The sequence below is a fragment of the Rana temporaria genome, chromosome 3 (assembly GCF_905171775.1).
Source record: "Rana temporaria chromosome 3, aRanTem1.1, whole genome shotgun sequence".
In the NCBI taxonomy this organism is placed as follows: Eukaryota; Metazoa; Chordata; class Amphibia; order Anura; family Ranidae; genus Rana; species Rana temporaria.
The window spans coordinates 87,634,696-87,652,207 of record NC_053491.1 but is presented as its reverse complement, the minus strand read 5'-3'; the positions used below and the strand labels follow the sequence as shown (position 1 = coordinate 87,652,207).

The 17,512-nt window shown below is 41.7% G+C and overlaps 2 protein-coding genes across 4 annotated transcripts in view; one reads left to right on the top strand and one right to left on the bottom strand.

Annotated features, from left to right (window-relative positions):
- HYKK (hydroxylysine kinase) overlaps positions 1-5,526 on the bottom strand; it is a 28,725-nt gene extending 23,199 nt beyond the window's left edge. Inside the window, exon 1 of the mRNA XM_040342880.1 lies at positions 5,328-5,526. The gene's annotated coding sequence lies outside the window, so the exon portion shown is untranslated. The remainder of the gene's footprint in view (positions 1-5,327) is intronic.
- The window catches only part of LOC120931441 (very long-chain acyl-CoA synthetase-like), a 219,975-nt gene that overhangs the window by 157,774 nt on the left and 44,689 nt on the right, over positions 1-17,512 (top strand). For all 3 annotated transcript variants that reach the window (XM_040342877.1, XM_040342878.1, XM_040342879.1), the window contains one exon: positions 11,633-12,111. In XM_040342877.1, the coding sequence (XP_040198811.1) occupies positions 11,634-12,111 (478 nt within the window). In that variant the 5' untranslated portion in view covers position 11,633. The remainder of the gene's footprint in view (positions 1-11,632; positions 12,112-17,512) is intronic.

The window sequence follows — 17,512 nt, the reverse complement described above, 5'->3', positions numbered from 1 at the left end:
AGTGGGGCTCAGATGCAGTGGTTCTAAAGCCAGGACATGTTTCACCTTAATGCATTCCCTGCATTGAGATAACAAAAATACCAGTATTTTTTTATTACCCCTTCACCCCCCCACCCTTCTCCCCACCCTTCTCCCCATGCTTACCGTTTTTACTCGATCCAGCGCTGTGCCCAATCTGGCTTAGGAGTGAGACCTCATGTGCACCCCCATATGAAGCAGTATCCTATGGTGGCACACAGAGAAGAGGAGGAGCCTAGAGTGTTGGTTTGGGGACCCCAGAGTAGGAGGTTCAGAGCTGCTCTGTGCAATGCCATTACACAGAGCAGGTAAGTATAACATGTTTGTTATTTTTAAAAAGAAAATCTGAACTTTTGCAGTTACCAACCACAAGTGCTTCTTGGTTACAGCTGTTGTGTCTTCCAAATGCAGGTAATCAGTATCCCTTGCATAGGCTGCTGGGAGTTGTAGTTTGCTGCATTTCCCAGTGTTTCCCTGTCATGGCTGCCTCCAGTTAGATAATCCTTCCCACCCAGAGGAGAAAGTAAGAATCGCATCTAGGGACAAGGTGGACAAGTTGGGCTTTGCAATCAGCAGAGCCCTGTAGGAGGTGTACAGCTGGCAAGGTCCTGGTGACGTCATCCAGCCTTCTGAGATTCTAGGAAAGCTGAAGATCTAAAACCTTGTGTGAGTTGGTGTGTATGAATGACTTCAGAGCATCTCATACAAGTTCAGTCCAGGATTCCATTGGCTGAAGATACATGGAATAGTGAAAGACTTTGTCATCTGGTTTTGAGATTCAGAAGTTTTACACTATAGGAGCCTCTACATATTTTTCATACCGCGCCACCTGTATACAGGTTTAAATGTTCATTGAGGGATCAGACCAGCAGTGAAGCAGGTCCAAGACGCCTCCTGATAACGGGCTAAGCCATTTATATGCTGTCTCTTATTTTCTGCCACGGGGATCACAGAGTTCTGGTAAGCAGTGAATCTTTCCATTGGTGGTGGATTTCAGTCACTTCTTTTTTTTTTTTAACAGGAAAGAGATTTCAGTCACTTCTCACCAGTTTGAAGGGCGTGTATCTATGGATAGACCATAAGCAGCTTACAGGGGTGGATTGCTACTAATATTAATTTTACATTTGGACTTTTTCTTTGGACACTTTATTTATTTATTCATGTTCATGTTCTAGTATTTATGACACAATATAATAATTTGTTCGTGAGAAAATGGAAAAGAAGGTGCAGTGAAAAGGCCTACTGCTGCACTTCCGGCGCCAGGTAGCAAACAAATACCTCAACCAAAGTGGTAGTATATTGGTGGTGTATGAATTATAGATACAGTATAGTAACAATAGAACCAACACCTATAAAGTGGGTGGTGTTATTCTAAACAGCTGCTATTTTAACATAAATAAATAAATATCCATCTATAAATAAATAAATAAAAAATGGTAAAAGAATATCAATGCATGTGAACTGTTGTTCAAAGTGATAGAAACAGCGCTAGGAACAGGTGATAGCCTGTTCAAGATAAAACCCTGAATGAGTGATGGAGTGGAGGTGATCTTTTAAATGGTATTTATGCACCTAAGAGTAGAAACCATTTCAAGTTTAAAAATGAGAATTCGCACCAAAGAATGTGGTTAAATCACCCAAATAAAAAGGGTATCAGCTTACCACTACAAATCAATAAATGATTTGTATACAGACCATCAAGTCATACAGATGCTGCACGGGTGGGATGGCTCAAATGGAGGTACATGTAAAGTAAAAGCACACAAAGATCATAGTGTAAAAAGACTTCAACATTAGCTCCAATTAAGTGTGGAAATAATTCCACTAGTTAATGCCCGTACAGAAAAAATAAATAAACCGTGCACAAAAAAGTGATTTCACCGGTCTGCTCGTGTCCACAGGGATCCGCGTGTGCTGCGGGTGCGATGTGATGATTTCCTCGCTGTGTGAAACCACAGCGAGGAAATCATCACATCGCACCCGCAGCACATTTTTTGGTGCGAATTCTTATTTTTAAACTTGAAATGGTTTCTACTCTTAGGTGCATAAATACCATTTAAAAGATCACCTCCACTCCATCACTCATTCAGGGTTTTATCTTGAACAGGCTATCACCTGTTCCTAGCGCTGTTTCTATCACTTTGAACAACAGTTCACATGCATTGATATTCTTTTACCATAATAATTTGTTCACTTAATATTACAGGTGTTCTTAATTTTTTTTATTTATTATACATTTGGTCACTTTACAATATTTTCACTTTGTGGCGTTTATTAGAGCTTGTTTTATATATGTATGCTTTTAGGTAGTGCGTCTTTATATAATTTTCCAAGTTTGTTTACTGTACGTATGTTTTACAGGAGAGTCGCTGCTTCCAATCTATAGCTGTAGACCACACCATAGGTTTACGAGTGTGGTACTATTTCATAGTGCAGTTTCTTTTTTTTTTTTTCTCCTTTAATCAGGTAATCAGAACACTTGCTGGCCTGTTTTTTCAGCTACTCCTGGCCCTTAACCCTACAATGACTTGCCACTACCACAGCCGGCATCTCTCCCCCATGGACCACCTGTAACAACAATTTACTTAAGAGCCAAGGGAAGCTGTCCCTACACAAGGACATCTCGTATTACACACTGTATCTTAGGTCTTTAAGTTCAGTGAGGGAGGGGGAGATTGTACTGGTGGGTCAGAATGACCTGGAAGGGGGGTGTGGGGACAAAGATTGGTGCTGCCAGGAAACAGATTTATGCTATGAGGATTGATTTTTTTCCGGAGGGGATATATTTGTGCAGGGATGGGGATTTGGGGGAGGAGGAAGATTTCTGCTGGGAAGAGTGAATTGGGGGGGCAGGGGGCTTTGTGCTGGGGAGAGGAATTTGAGGGAGCAGGACAATTTCTGCTGGGAGGAGTTGAAGGGGGGGGCTTTGTACTGGGGAGGGGGATTAAAGGGAGAAGGACAATTTTTGCTGGGAGGAGTTGATTGGGGTGGGGGGCTTCTTTGTACTGGGAGGGGGATTTCTGCTGGGAGGGATGGTTTGGTATGAAGGCTTTGTGCCAAGGAGGTTGGGTGGGGAGGATTTTTGTGGGAAAGGGGGATTTGCATATATGGTTTGATTAATTATGTATTTAATTTAATGCTATTGATTAAGCACTATTGTATATTATATGGTATATTTAGCACTGTACATGAGCAAATTCGTTGAGAATATTTTTTGGATATAGATAGAGCAGCAGGTGGTGATTAAGGAAGGGTATTTAAGATTTTATAATATTCAAAGGGTTTTATATATATATATATATATATATATATATATATATATATATATATATATATATATATATATATATATATATATATATATATATATATAGTAAATCTTTCTTTAGACATGAATAGAGGATGCCATTGCTGGCCTCCTTTTGAAAGCACCTCTCTGTTATGCAGACGTTGTGACTTCAGTATATTCACTCTGAGAATTTTGCATATTAGAAAAGTCTAATGCCCTGTACACACGATCGGTTTGTCTGATGAAAACAGACCGATGGATCATTTCATCAGTCGAACCGATCGTGTGTGGGCCCCATCGTTTTTTTTTCCCATTGGTGAAAAAAAAATAGAACCTGTTTTAAATTTTTCTTATGGTTAAAAAAACGATCTGTGGGAAAGTCCATAGGTCAAAAATCCACGCATGCTCAGAATCAAGTCAACGCATGCTCGGAAGCATTGAACTTAATTTTTCTCAGCACGTCGTAGTGTTTTACGTCACAACGTTGGACACGGATCAGATTTTTAACCGATGGTGTGTAGGCAAGACTGATAAAAGTCAGGTTCATCAGATATCTGATGAAAAAATCCATCGGTCCGTTTTCATCAGACAAACTGATCGTGTGTACAGGGCATAAGACTTTTTCTTTATACTTACTCTTGCATAGTCTCTTAAAGTACTACAACAAGCATCCATAAAAAAACAAAACGTCCTCTCCGAACACTGGATGTGCTCCTTCTCTGTGCAGTCTTCAGTCCTCATTCCATAAATTCTTAAGTGAATTCAATGTAAATATGATGTTTTACAAAGGCAGCGGCGGCCATGACATTGCAGCTAGTAAGCATTTTTCTAAAGCTCTGTGAACTTGTGTACAGGAAGCCTGATCCTTGGCCTCTCTCATATTGCTTACATAGGAGAAACGTTGCCAAATGACTCGCATAGGAATCTTAAGTCCTAAGAAGATTCCATAGCAGGCATTATTTTAATTAGAAAGGGTTCCACAGATTGCTTATATTTGTGTAGTTTGCTTAAGGAAATGCATTTAAAATTGTATATTGATTAACAGTAGATCTTGCTTTAAGAGGCAGAACCTAAAATAGCATCTGTTTTATTTTAACTTCATACAAGAGCAGCTGTGAGCCCTGCTCCATGCAATCCATTCCCCCTGATCCTGAAAACTGTAACAAATACCAGTACAGTTTAGCATTAACAAAATGTATACTTGGTTTCTGGTCTCCAACTATTAGCTCATTTCTGGTAATGATTCTATCTGAAAGTGTGTGATTGTGAAACTTTTGTAGAGCAATTTGAGGCACTATGACTTTGACCTGTATTTTATTTCAGCATGATAACATATGAGACTAAAGATAATAAACTTTAAAGCTAACCGTTATGTATATTATGTTTTGCTCAAAATGAATGACTGATGTTTATGTATAATAGTAAGGATTTTGAGACTGCTGGCTTTAGGTCCAAAATTAATATTAGCTGTTAATAATTCTATTATTCTGGCACATATCCAGTACTGAAAGTTTATGATAACAATGTAAGTTACACATTTTTATTCTTTTTTTTTAAAGACAAAATTATGATTCAGATTTACTCCCTAGTTTCCATATAATCTTCACATTTTGTCCTAATAAAATGTTTGTTTTTTAATCATGTATTCACACATAGGATTAATGTCTTTGGTCTGCAGACATGTCCTAGTATAGAATAAGTGGGTCCTTTTTCTCCACGTGTTATGTATTTTTAACCTGTAAGCTGTGCATACACATACACATACTGTGTCCTAATAACTTCATTTAAAACATTATAACATTTGTGGATTAAAGTTTATAAAAAGTAGTTTTGTTGCTCTTTATGTTTTCAATTAGTTTCCTAAGAATTTCTAGGTTGATAAAGCCTTCGGAGATCTGTGCATTACCAAGAGCTGGAGAAGCAATGAAATGTGTATGATCTAACGGCGATATCTAGTGATCAATACAAATACTAAAGTTTATTTATACATATAAATCACTAGACAATCTATAAAGCCTACCTGAAGCTTCCCATCAGTCGATGTATGGATATGTCGCAGGATGGAGTGTTAAGAAAACACCCTGCTGATCTGCTGTAGAGGATCTGTGTCTGGATGTGGGAGGCCCAAGAGTTCAATAACAAGGGAGAAAGTTTGGCTAGAAAAGAACTTTAACTGGAGCAGCTGCAGATTTCCTCTCAAGCCGGAGAGTGGAATTGTACTTTGCATACTGATAAACAAGCGAGCCTTTCTGTACTTTAACCTTCCTATACCCTGCTTTTAGAGACCATTAACTATTCAACTATTTGATTATTCTTCTTTGCCATGTACCAAGCTAAGCTGTTGAGTGTTCTGAGAATTTATTTCAAACTAAACCTATAATCACTGTATTATTGAATAACTAGCTCTTCAAGGCAACGTATTTATTTAACAACATTTTTAAATAAAAAGATCAATTTGATATACATTGTCCTATCAATGCATGCTATTGTTTATAAAATTGCAATTTACAGTAGCGTTTGTAATTTTATATGTACATGGGGCTATTGTTTTTACTTGTTACCTATGCAGGCTCTGCTTCATGTTTTGCAGTGCAAGCCTCAGCCAACGTACTCCTAACAGTGCGCATAATAGTAGAATGAAATACATCTCAAAGAACTGGGCTAACAGGTCCCTGGTCCTCTACCTCATTATGCGGGCACCATCAGGCGCTGTATGCCCCTGTCGATATATCATGGTCTTAGTCTTGTTTAGTCGGTTGGTCGGCAGCACCTACCACATCACTGGCGGCTTCCCCTGCTCGACAGCGGTCTCCTGTTCTCCTGCTCTAATGGGTCATCACAGCGACAGCGGTTTCCGTTTCCTCCCTCCTCCTCGTGGCCAATCGAGAGTCTTCTCTTTTCGGCCAATTGGTCTCACACTCGCTTCCGATTGGCCGGATTGGGGATTCAGTGTTTCAACAGTGAATATTCATTCACTGTTGTAACACACCTGGTTGGGCTCCAGTCGCATTCTCTGCCATCCTATTTTGAAGCCTATTAGGCTGCTTCAAAAAAAACTTGCCGCTGTAATTCCGGTGCCCTGAAAGGGGCCGGGCGCATGAATAGGGGGTGTTACCTGCTTACGACCAGTAACAGAGGTTGCAAAACTATGTCTTTGGATTCCATGGAGATTTGACATCACACAATCCATAGGTGACATGCTCAGAAGTGAGTATGTCATCAATGGCAATGACCAAGGCCAACCTACTGAATCAGATTGATGATTGTGTTAGAGTGATCTGTACAATGCTCATACAGATCTACCACTGGCCAGAAGAGAGAGTGCTCTCCAGATGTCATCTACCACCATAGCTGTGATAAATATGCTTTCAATATTGTAAGTGTATATTGTGCTGCAATTTATCTAAAGTTACTAGTATACATGGGCGTCCGCTCCATAGGGCAAGGGGGGTCGTTTGCCCCCCCCCCTGAAATTGCCAGGGAGAGCCAGGAGCAGGGCCGAACTGGCCCTGGGGACGATTTAAGCGGTGACTGCAGCGCTCCCCTCCCTTCTAGTTGTCCCTTATTAAGAGTGCCTGTCCCTCTTCTGGAATCAAATCCATTTGTCCCTCATTCCAAAAGGTTCTTCTTTTAGACCTGAAATAAATATACTGTCAATATAGTGTAGTGTTTCAGTCAAGGGAATCGGGTCCTGTGTAATGTGAAGGGGTCCAGTGATGCAGGGTACTGTGTAATGTAAAGGGGGCCAGTGATGCAGGGTACTGTGTAATGTAAAGGGGTCCAGAGCTGTGAGGTGCTGTGTAATGTAAAGGGGTCCAGAGATGCAGGTGATGTGTAATGTAAAGGGGCCCAGAGGTGCAGTTGTGGAGAGGGGGTACACAGTAGTGACAAAGAGATATTGAAAGATGCAAGGGACACAGTGGGGTGTTTTTACATTTTAACATGGGGGGGCGCTTTTAACCCCCGCTAGCGGTCAAAGAAAGTGTAAAATGCTACTGTGTATCGCCGCTGCCGAAGCGCCCCCCTCTGAAAAAATTTCAGCGGATGCCCATATATGCAAATATACAAGATTAGTAGACCTGACTTGGTAAGTAAACTTTAACCTGGGTCATTTATTATTACCAGTGCGAATTGTGTTCTTTTGAGGTGACTGAGTTTATTATATGTGGAATTTTTAGTGTTTTTCTTTGATAATATTTGTTTTATAGTGGGCATTGTGTAAGTGTGTAAATATTTTAGAACGCGTATCAACGCTGTCATGAAATATAAAGAAATTTGGCTTCAGTTCCACTAAAAGAAATTGATTCTCAACTTCTGAATCTTTTTGCAGCATACTCCTGTCTCCAAATACGGTTGATTTTCAAGGTTATACTACAGTACTGAAGGGTTTTTAGAGTCTAAAAATGTAATGCAACCCCCAAAGGTGCAGGCTGGTAAATGGGCTTCTATATTCTGCCCCTCAACCTCAAGAACGACCACACCTGGTTGAGTGAAAGTTACTGCAAGCACTTATAGGAACACAAGTGTAGATACCTTTAACCAGAATATACACAAGACTGTTTTGTTGTAAATTGACTCAATGTATTGGTACGGGTTAGAATAAATGGTTTTGAGCATAAATGAGCACACAAAAGGTAGGTTCAGACACAGTATCGGGGCTGTCTTTAACACAGGGCAAAAGGGGCAGCTGAGCCTAGTCGTTGTGGGGGCAAAAGCAGCTACCCCTTGAGCCTGTGTATACCCCAGCCAGCAGGGAGGGGGCGGGGTCAGGTGCTCCACTGCCACTCTGATCCCGCCTCATACAGACTGTATACTCAGAGGATCAGAGCTGAGATCTGAGTGGGAGTGCTGAGAGCACCCCTCCTGGACCTCTGAGAGTCCCGCCCCCAGACCTCTGAAAGCAGATGGTAAGCTGGGCTGGTTAGGTAAGTCCTTCTCCCCATGGACTGCTTTTGGACTGTTATCCTAATACCTGACCTGTTTACGAACAGTATAGCTGTACATTGCTGATAGGAATTTTAAGATAGTTACTTGATCACCTCCTGTAGTAGATCTGCAGACTCTGGTCATCTCCTGTAGTAGATCTGCAGTCTCTGGTCATCTCCTGTAGTACTTGCACAGTCTCTAAATATCATTCGCAATCTCTCATTATCTCCTGTAGTATGTTTGCAGTCTTAAATCATCTCCTGTAGTTTGTCTATCTCTGTAAATCTCCAAAAGGAAATCCACCAGTGAGCAGTAATCATGTGCAGCAACCTCTAGCAATGAATCGGCAAGCAGAAATACACCCTGTTCCAAATTATTATGCAAATTCTATTTCAGTGTCACAAAATAAATATTTTGTTTTTCAGTTAATTAATGGATTGCATTATGTCTCAGGGCTTTTTTGATCACTTAAAGGAAAAACTACTAAAAGAGGGTGTTCCACATTATTAAGCAGAGCACCATTTTCAAGCAATATGGGGAAGAAAAGGATCTCTCTGCTGCCGAAAAGAGTGAAATAGTTCAATGCCTTGGACAAGGTATGAAAACATTAGATATTTCACGAAAGCGTAAGCGTGTTCGTCGCACTTTTACGAGATTTGTGGCTGATTCAGAGCGCAGACGGGTTTCGTGCAGATAAAGGCACATTGAGGAAGATTTCTGCCAGATCCATGCATCGGATCAAGAGAGCAGCTGCTAAAACACCATTACATAGCAGCAAACAGATATTTGAAGCTGCTGGTGCCTCTGGAATCCCACGGACATCAAGGTGTAGAGTCCTCCAGAGTCTTGCAACTGTGCATAAACCTTCCATTCGGCCACCACTAACCAATGCTCACAAGCCGAAACAGATGCATTGGGCAGGCAAATACATGAAGACCAATTTTCAAACAGTCCTGTTCACTGATGAGTGCCGTGCAACCCTAGATGGTCCAGATGGATGGAGTAGTGGATGTTTGGTGGACGGCCACCCTGTTCCAACAAGGCTGCGACGTCAGCAAGGCGGTGGTGGAGTCATGTTTTGGGCCGGAATCATGGGAAGAGAGCTGTTCGGCCTCTTTTAGGGTCCCCAAATGTGTAAAGATGACCTCTGCAAAGTATGTGTACTTCCTGACTGACTATTCCCTTCCCTGGTACAGAAAGAAGAACTAGGCTTTCCGTAACAAAATCATCTTCATGCATGACAATGCACCATCTCATGCTGAAAAGAATACCTCTGCATCAATGGCTGCTATGGGGATAAAAGGAGAGAAAGTCATGGTGTGGCCTCCATCCTCCCCTGACCTCAATCCTATTGAGAATCTTTGGAACATCCTCAAGCAAAAGATCTATGAGGGTGGGAGGCAGTTTACATCCAAACAGCAGCTATGGGAGGCTATTCTGACATCTTGCAAACAAATTCAAGCAGGAACTATCCAAAAACTCACAAGTTCAATGGATGCAAGACTTGTGAAGCTGCGCTCAAATAAGGGGTCCTATGTTAAAATGTAACGTGACCTGTTAAAATGTTTAAAAAGTTAAAATGTTGTTTAAAGTTTGATTGAAATAGCTTTTGATTTCAGTAAATATGCTGCAAACACAACAAATGACAATTTTCAGTTCTTTACAACCTATAAAGTGTTTTGAAACTTACTGTGCGTAATAATTTGGAACAGTGAATTGTAAGTTTTTTTTATAAAAAAACAAAACTTATCATTAGGAGGTTTGTTCAATAAAATTTGAATTGTTCTCTTAATAGTTGATAACATGAGAGTTATGCTGACAATTTTTCAGACGGATCCGAATGGGCTATCTATTGCCTCCTATGGGCAGGCGGGTGTCAGCGGAGATGTGTCTGCTGACACCTGTCTGCCATCTGATCTGCTAAAATCAGATGCATGGCAATACGTTCGCCATCCGCCCTGGCAGCGGTATTTGACAGGCCCCTCCCCGCTCAGTAAGCAGAGACGGATCTGTCATTCACCAGCTCAGCAGAGATCAACAGAGATCTCCTGCTGAGCTGGCGGACTCCGATGAAACAGATCCACTTTGTGTGGAGGGGGCCTAAGGAACAAATGTGCAAACATAAATATCAAATATTGTCCAAAAAACACATAGGATGCATAAAAGTCTAATAAAACTATATATAAAGAATATTAATGTGATAAATCCAAGTCCAGTGCAAAAATGGTGGTAAGCCAAAAAAAGGTCTCTGTCGATATATATAGTGTGATCCAATAAACATGAAATGATGATTCAAGCAGTGCCCAATCCCAGCAATCTGCCACTGTGTTCAGTGGCCGCTAGGGATGAGCTCCGGGGGTGTTCGCATAGTCCATGTGCAGAGCCCACCAGGAAGTCGGCACGGTGCTGCACTAATCACAGGCAGGGAGACATTGTCCCGATGCTCGGCTGCAGAGATCGGGACATGTCTCACTGCCTGTGATTAGCGCAGCGCCGTTCCGACTTCCTGGCAGGCTCTGCACATGGACTGTGCGAATGCGCCGGAGCTCATCCTTAGTGGCCGCTCACCTTATAATAAATGGTAATGCGCTTTCAATAAGGTCAATTATCAACTGGTGCAGATCATCTCATGACAGATGGAATTCAACTCGCACATGGAATAAAAATAAGGTTCTCCATAGTGTAGTAAATTATAACAACTTTATTAAAACAATGTAGTAACTTACATGTAAAATAGTACAGATGTACGTGGAGTACCATGACCGAGGGGTCAGGCAGTAATACAATGTGGAAAAATTCCAAACTTCTGGTCACGGCCATAGACCGGGCTACTCCTGACGCGTTGCGTCACTGACACGTGACTTTATCAAGAGCTGGAGGCTGGGTGACCATCACTGGGATATATATGCTGGCGGTTGCCATGGGAACCACACACTAATGAAAGGACATGACACTCCACTTAAAAAAAACAATGCCCAACTGCTAAACACTCTCATATTTTTAGGCTTTGAAACGGGAAGATCATAGGCAGTGGTAGAGCAATTAATAATGTTAAGTTATAGTTCTGATATTGACAAGTTTATGGACACAAAAAAGGGGGCATACAGTGATTCCTTGGTTCACAAACTTAATTTGTGAAATTACTCTGGTAGCGAACCAAATTGGTTGTGAACCAAGGCAAATTTCCAAATAGGGTTCAAAGCTAGTTGGGTTAATCCGTTCTGAACTTTTTTTTGTTTATTATTCTAATCTATATATATATATATAATTTTTATACAGTAAAATTATTAGCAAAACATTCACTTAAAAGAAAATCATCAGTTTGCAAGAAAGCACCTACTTGATTAATTTCTATTGTTTCATATGTGGTATTTATACTCTTTCTCTCTTTCTCCACAGGATGCCCATAATACAAGTAATGTTTTTCTGGATAATCCCATTATGGATTGCCATAAAGAGAATATTTCCAAAAAACTTGTGGCAGGATTTCAAGTTCTGCATAAAATTGATCCATTATGTTCAGAAGGTAGAAAGATCGGTTAAACATTGTCCTTCTCCTGGAATGCTAGATGTATTTTTGCAGCAAGTATCTGCAAGACCCAACCAGGCATTCATTTTATACCAAGACCAGGCTCATACCTACAGAGATATAGATATTACAAGCAATCAGGCCGCATGGGCTTTAAGAGAGCATGCAAAGGTGAAAACTGGAGACTGTGTTGTTATTTTTGCTTTTAATGAGCCTTCATATGTCTGGACTTGGTTGGCAGTTGCCAAATTGGGTTGCTCCATGGCTTGTCTGAACTACAATTTACGGGCCAAGTCCTTTCTGCATTGCTTCAAGATCAGTGGGGCAAGAGTTCTCATTGCTTCTCCAGGTGAGTAATTATCTTTATTCTGCATTTAACTAAAATATTCTACAAACTTACACTATACATAATGCTTCAAGAAGTTCATATTATGCACAGAGGTCCTGTGTACTAGGCTTTGCATTTTTGAAGGCTAAATAATTTGTCTTCATAACATTTTTGTAAGCTGATCTATCTACTAATGATCAAATCATATTTCACGCTCCTCAAGATGATCATTGGGGTAGATTCACGTTGGGCCGCGAAATGATAGGCCGGCGCAGCGTATCGTCTTTACGCTACGCCGCCGTAACTTACAGGAGCAAGTGCTGTATTCACAAAGCACTTGCTCCGTAAGTTGCGGCGGCGTAGCGTAAAAGGGGCCGGCGTAAGCGCGCGTAATTCAAATGATCCGGTAGGGGGCGTGGATCATTTAAATTAGGCACGTTCCTGCGCCGAACGTACTACGCATGCGCTGTCCCTAAAATTTCCCGACGTGCATTGCGGTTAATGACCTCGCAAGGACGTCATTGGTTTTCGACGTGAACGTAAATGGCGTCCAGCGCCATTCACGGACGACTTGCGCAAACGACATAAAATGTTCAAATCGCGACACGGGAACGACGTCCATACTTAACATTGGCTGCGCCTCCTAATAGCAGGAGCAACATTACGACGAAAACAACTTACGCAAACGAGGTAAAAAACTTTCGCCGGGCGCACGTACGTTTGTGAATCGGCGTAAGTATGTAATTTGCATACTCTACACTGACAACTACGGGAGCGCCACCTAGCGGCCAGCGTGAGAATGCACCCTAAGATACGACGGCGTAAGAGACTTATGCCAGTCATATCTTAGGCTAATGTCGGCGTATCTAGCTTTCTGAATACAGAAAGTAGATACGCCGGCGCAGCTTAGCAATTACGCGGCGTATCTATGGATACGCCGGCGTAATTGTTCTGTGAATCTACCCCATTGTACTTAGATGAAAATACATTAAACAGAATTATAGGGTTCCTGAAAAAAGCGAAATTATACTCACTTAGGTGGATGCAGCATCAGCTGAAAATGAGTCACAGGAGTGCAGAACGACCTGCACTTCTGTGATCCCCAGGAGAAGTACGGCCAAAAAATACACTTCTTAAAGTGGAGTTTCCATCCCAAATTTTTTTTTCATTATTGTGCTCATTAGACCTAAAAAAGGAAGAAAAAAATGTTTTACTCATCTGGAAATGCCTGTTGCTATGCAGTTCCACGAAACCTGCCTTTGGAATCACCTAGGATCCTGACATCATATCCCTCTAATGCTCCTGGGAAATGTGTGTCATCATTTCCCAGGATGCAGTGCACTACCCAATTATCAATCCCCATCCAAGACTTCCAGGAAGTAAGTGCTTGTGGGCTTCACAATGCCCACAAGCAAAATGACAACGGTGTGGACATAGTTTTATAAACTATCTTTTTTGAATAACAATGCGGAGCGGCGGCGGATTGTAAAATAGTAAGTGACCAGATTTATATTATAAAAACGCATGATGAAAGGACATACATTTAAAAAATGCTAATTGTGGTTGGAACCCCGCTTTAAGTTCATTTTAGAAAATTACTGCATTATGAAGTAGTTGGATTTTTGTATATCATTATAGCTGAGGTAAATGCCCATGTACTCCAGCCTCAGGTCAGTATGTGACTGATGTTCAAAGTCTGTGACCGCATGATGATTAATATTATTATTATATTTATACAGGATTTATATAGCGCCAACAGTTTCTGTAGCACTTTACAAGGCAAGGGCAAACCGTACAGTTACAATACAACTCAATACAGGAGGAATCAGAGGGCCTTGCTCGTTAGAGCTTACAATCTAAAAGGGGATGGTCAAGTGATACAAAAGGTAATAGCTGTGGGGGATGAGTTGATGGAGAAAATAAAAGTGCAGTTGTTAGGTGGAGGCAGGATAAGGTTCTCTGAAGAAATGGAGATAGGCATATTGATTGGTTTAGGGAATTCCATTGGATGGGAGAGGCCCAGAGAGCAGGAGGTCTTGGGGGGGAATGAAGAAAACAATTTGTTTGGTATTTTGAGACTATGTTAGTGATGTAGTTGGGTCAAAGTTGTGGATGGCTTTATAAGTTATTGTTAATATTTTGAATTTAATTAATTGGGTCAGTTTCAGCCAATGGAGGGATTGGCAAAGACACTAAACATTTGAATTACCATATGCAGTAAAACCTTGGATTGCGAGCATAATTTGTTCCAGAAACATGCTTGTAATCCAAAGCACTGGTCTATCAAAGTAAATTTCCCCATAAGAAATAATGGAAACTCAAGTCAGTGGCGTAGCATGGGTTGTCAGCACCCGGGGCAAGGCAAGTAATTTGCGCCCCCCTAACCTGCAAACTTTTAGCACTGCCCAAGTCCCTTCAAATAGTACTGACCTACCTGATTCCTTTACTGACCACTACACTAACCTACTTGATTTCAGCACTGACCAACCTATACTATACTGTCCACTACACTGACCACTACACTACACTACACTGACCACTATACTGTCCACTACACTGACCACTATACTGTACACTACACTACACTGACCACTATACTGTCCACTACACTGAGAACTACACTGACCACTACACTACACTGACCACTATACTATACTGTCCACTACACTGAGAACTACACTGACCACTATACTGTCCACTACACTGAGACCTACACTGACCGCTACACTACACTGACCACTATACTTTACTGTCCACTACACTGACCACTATACTATCCACTACACTGAGAACACTCCGGCCGCCATGTTCATTGTTTCCCACCGCACTGTGATTGGGCGTATGGGGGTCACGTGCTGAGGTGGGTCTTCAGGAGCAACCGCTATCACGGACAGGCCAGCCTCACGCCGCACAGGGCGCCGGATACTGAAAATAGCGGCCGGAGCTCAGGGACACAGGAAATTAAAATTAAGAGGTGGCAGCCAGTAGTAACACTACTGTCATGAAAATTTCGCCCCCCTAAATGTCGCGCCCGGGTCTCAGCACCCCCTGCACTACGCCACTGACTCAAGTCAAATTATACCTTCTACAACCATTTTTTCATAGGTCCTTCCGTTTATAGTCCATATAAAAAGATTATAGCAATGTGAACAGGTTGTGTAACCATAAAATGTCTATCCACAAACGGAAGCCTCCACAAGGGGATTAGAAGCGAAATCCATCAGGAGCTACAGAGTATAAAAGAGAAGAGAGGCGCCTCTAAGTGTAGCAATATGGTTACATTTAATGAAGGTACAACATTTAGCAACTCACATGGCTGATGATTAAGAGGCACATCCAGGGCCGATCCGCCCTATAGGCTCACTATGCAAGCCGCTTAGGGCCCCGCAAAGCTGCGGAGGGCCCCCCAAGTTACTAGAGGCCCGCCTGGTGAGAAGTCATTTTCGGCTTCTCAACTCGCTGGCTGCATGGGAGAAGAGGCAAGAAGTCAGCACCCCCAGCTTCTCACTTTAATATAAGATGCCATTTCCGACAGCAGAACGTTCCCTTCCCCTGCTTGTTGGCAGCCCCCCCCCGCTTCTCAACTTTAATGTGACATGTCATTTTGCTTAGGGCTCCAGGGAGGTCAGGATCGGCACTGGGCACATCTAAGTATGCAGGCATCCGGGGTAAAGCTGTCCACGTAGATCATCCTCTGCACTGCCGTCTCTCACCACTGTCCGTCTGCAATCATGACCGGGAAGAGTACCCTGCAGTAGAGCGATCTGAAAGCGAGGCTTGAAGACCTTGTGGGGGGCAGAGTGGAAGTGAGGACGTCAATGGTGGTACGGAGGACAGTTTATGTGGACAGCTTTACCCCAGATGGCTGCATATTTAGATGTGCCTGTTTTAATCATCAAACATGTGAGTTGCTAAATGTTGTACCTTGATTTAAATGTAACCATATTGTTTCACTTGGAGTCTCCTCTCTTCTATTTTATACTCAGTTGTGACATGACGCTACTTGTATATCAAGACATCCTTTGTTTGTCTTGCAAAACGCTCTCTCATACCAAGTAACTCTCAAACCAAGGTTTTACTGTGCTTTATTTTTTCTGTGGGTAATTCGGATTGATCCTAATTCCTCAAACTCCTGGGAACTCCCCTAGCATGATGACATCAAACTTGGGGCTCTTATGCATTACGTCCTTTGAACTTCATCAGAGGGTGGAGCTTGGATCGGTTCATCATGCTTTATAACCCTTTTCCTTTAGGTTTTTAGGTGTCTTACATGAGATTAGAGGATTTGTTTATAGTTGTATCACAGTGGACACTGGAAACTTCCAACCTTGGCAGTACAGACAAAGCAAAACGATTAAAGAGAAATAGAGCAGTTCACATGTTTAACATATGTTAAAGTGAAAACATGCATTGCCCATGATACAGGTTGACCTTTTTTCACTGGAAAGACATTCTCTGCCAGGCAAAGCCCAGGTGCAATTTATTGCTTCCCCATGTGTACAAGAGATGTGATTTTTACCATATTAATATTGCCAAATAATAGGTCAGGTTCAGCGTAGAGGGAATTGGGTGCACAATATGCAATATACAGAAATGCAGCAAGGCTGGAAATAAAACCCAAAGTTTACACACCCCTTTTAAAACTTCAATGGTAATGGCAAGCAAAGCAGCGTTACCCGGTAATATGTACAAAACATCTCTGTTGCAGTCCAGATTTAATTATTTCTTGACAGAAATATTTATTACAAGCAATTTTAGCTAACCAACACTTTCCTGAGGTTAAGAGGGACATGCCACCAAAGAGGGTCTATTGAGCACTTATTTATTTATTTTACAAATAAGTGTTTATTTTTCTTTGAAGTTGCTCAGTGAGTTTTTTACACTGTCAGTATATGCTTACCAGAGTTATTTTATTCCTTGTAGTGCAAGTAATAAGTTCTGGCCACTTAGGGTCACAACTGGGAATGGTGGTATAAAATCTCTGCTTGTACCTGTCACAGAAAGAATCCTCTTGCTAGAAGGATTTTTCTGGCCAATCTCTACGGTTTTTAATCTCTAAGGTTGCCTGAGCAAGCCTCCCTGTCTTTCATAAGTAGGGATTAGGTTTCTGCTACCATGAGGCTCAAGGTGAATGCTGCGAGTTTGCAGATCCAGCAAACTTTCTGCAGATTCCCCCCCTCACTGCACTGCATGACTTTTTAACTATGACCAGAATGGCCAATAAGGTTACTTTTGGATAAGCCACCCCCATCAGCATAAAAAGGGACATTGAGCAAGCATATTGTAAGTGAATTGGAAGTTGCTGTACAGAATGTATAGGTAAAGCTGTCATACTGAATAGTGAGGTATTCGGCTCAGTAGGAAACTGCACTTTAATTTCCGATGCATACAATTCTGTGCTATCAACTCGTTTACTGCTCTT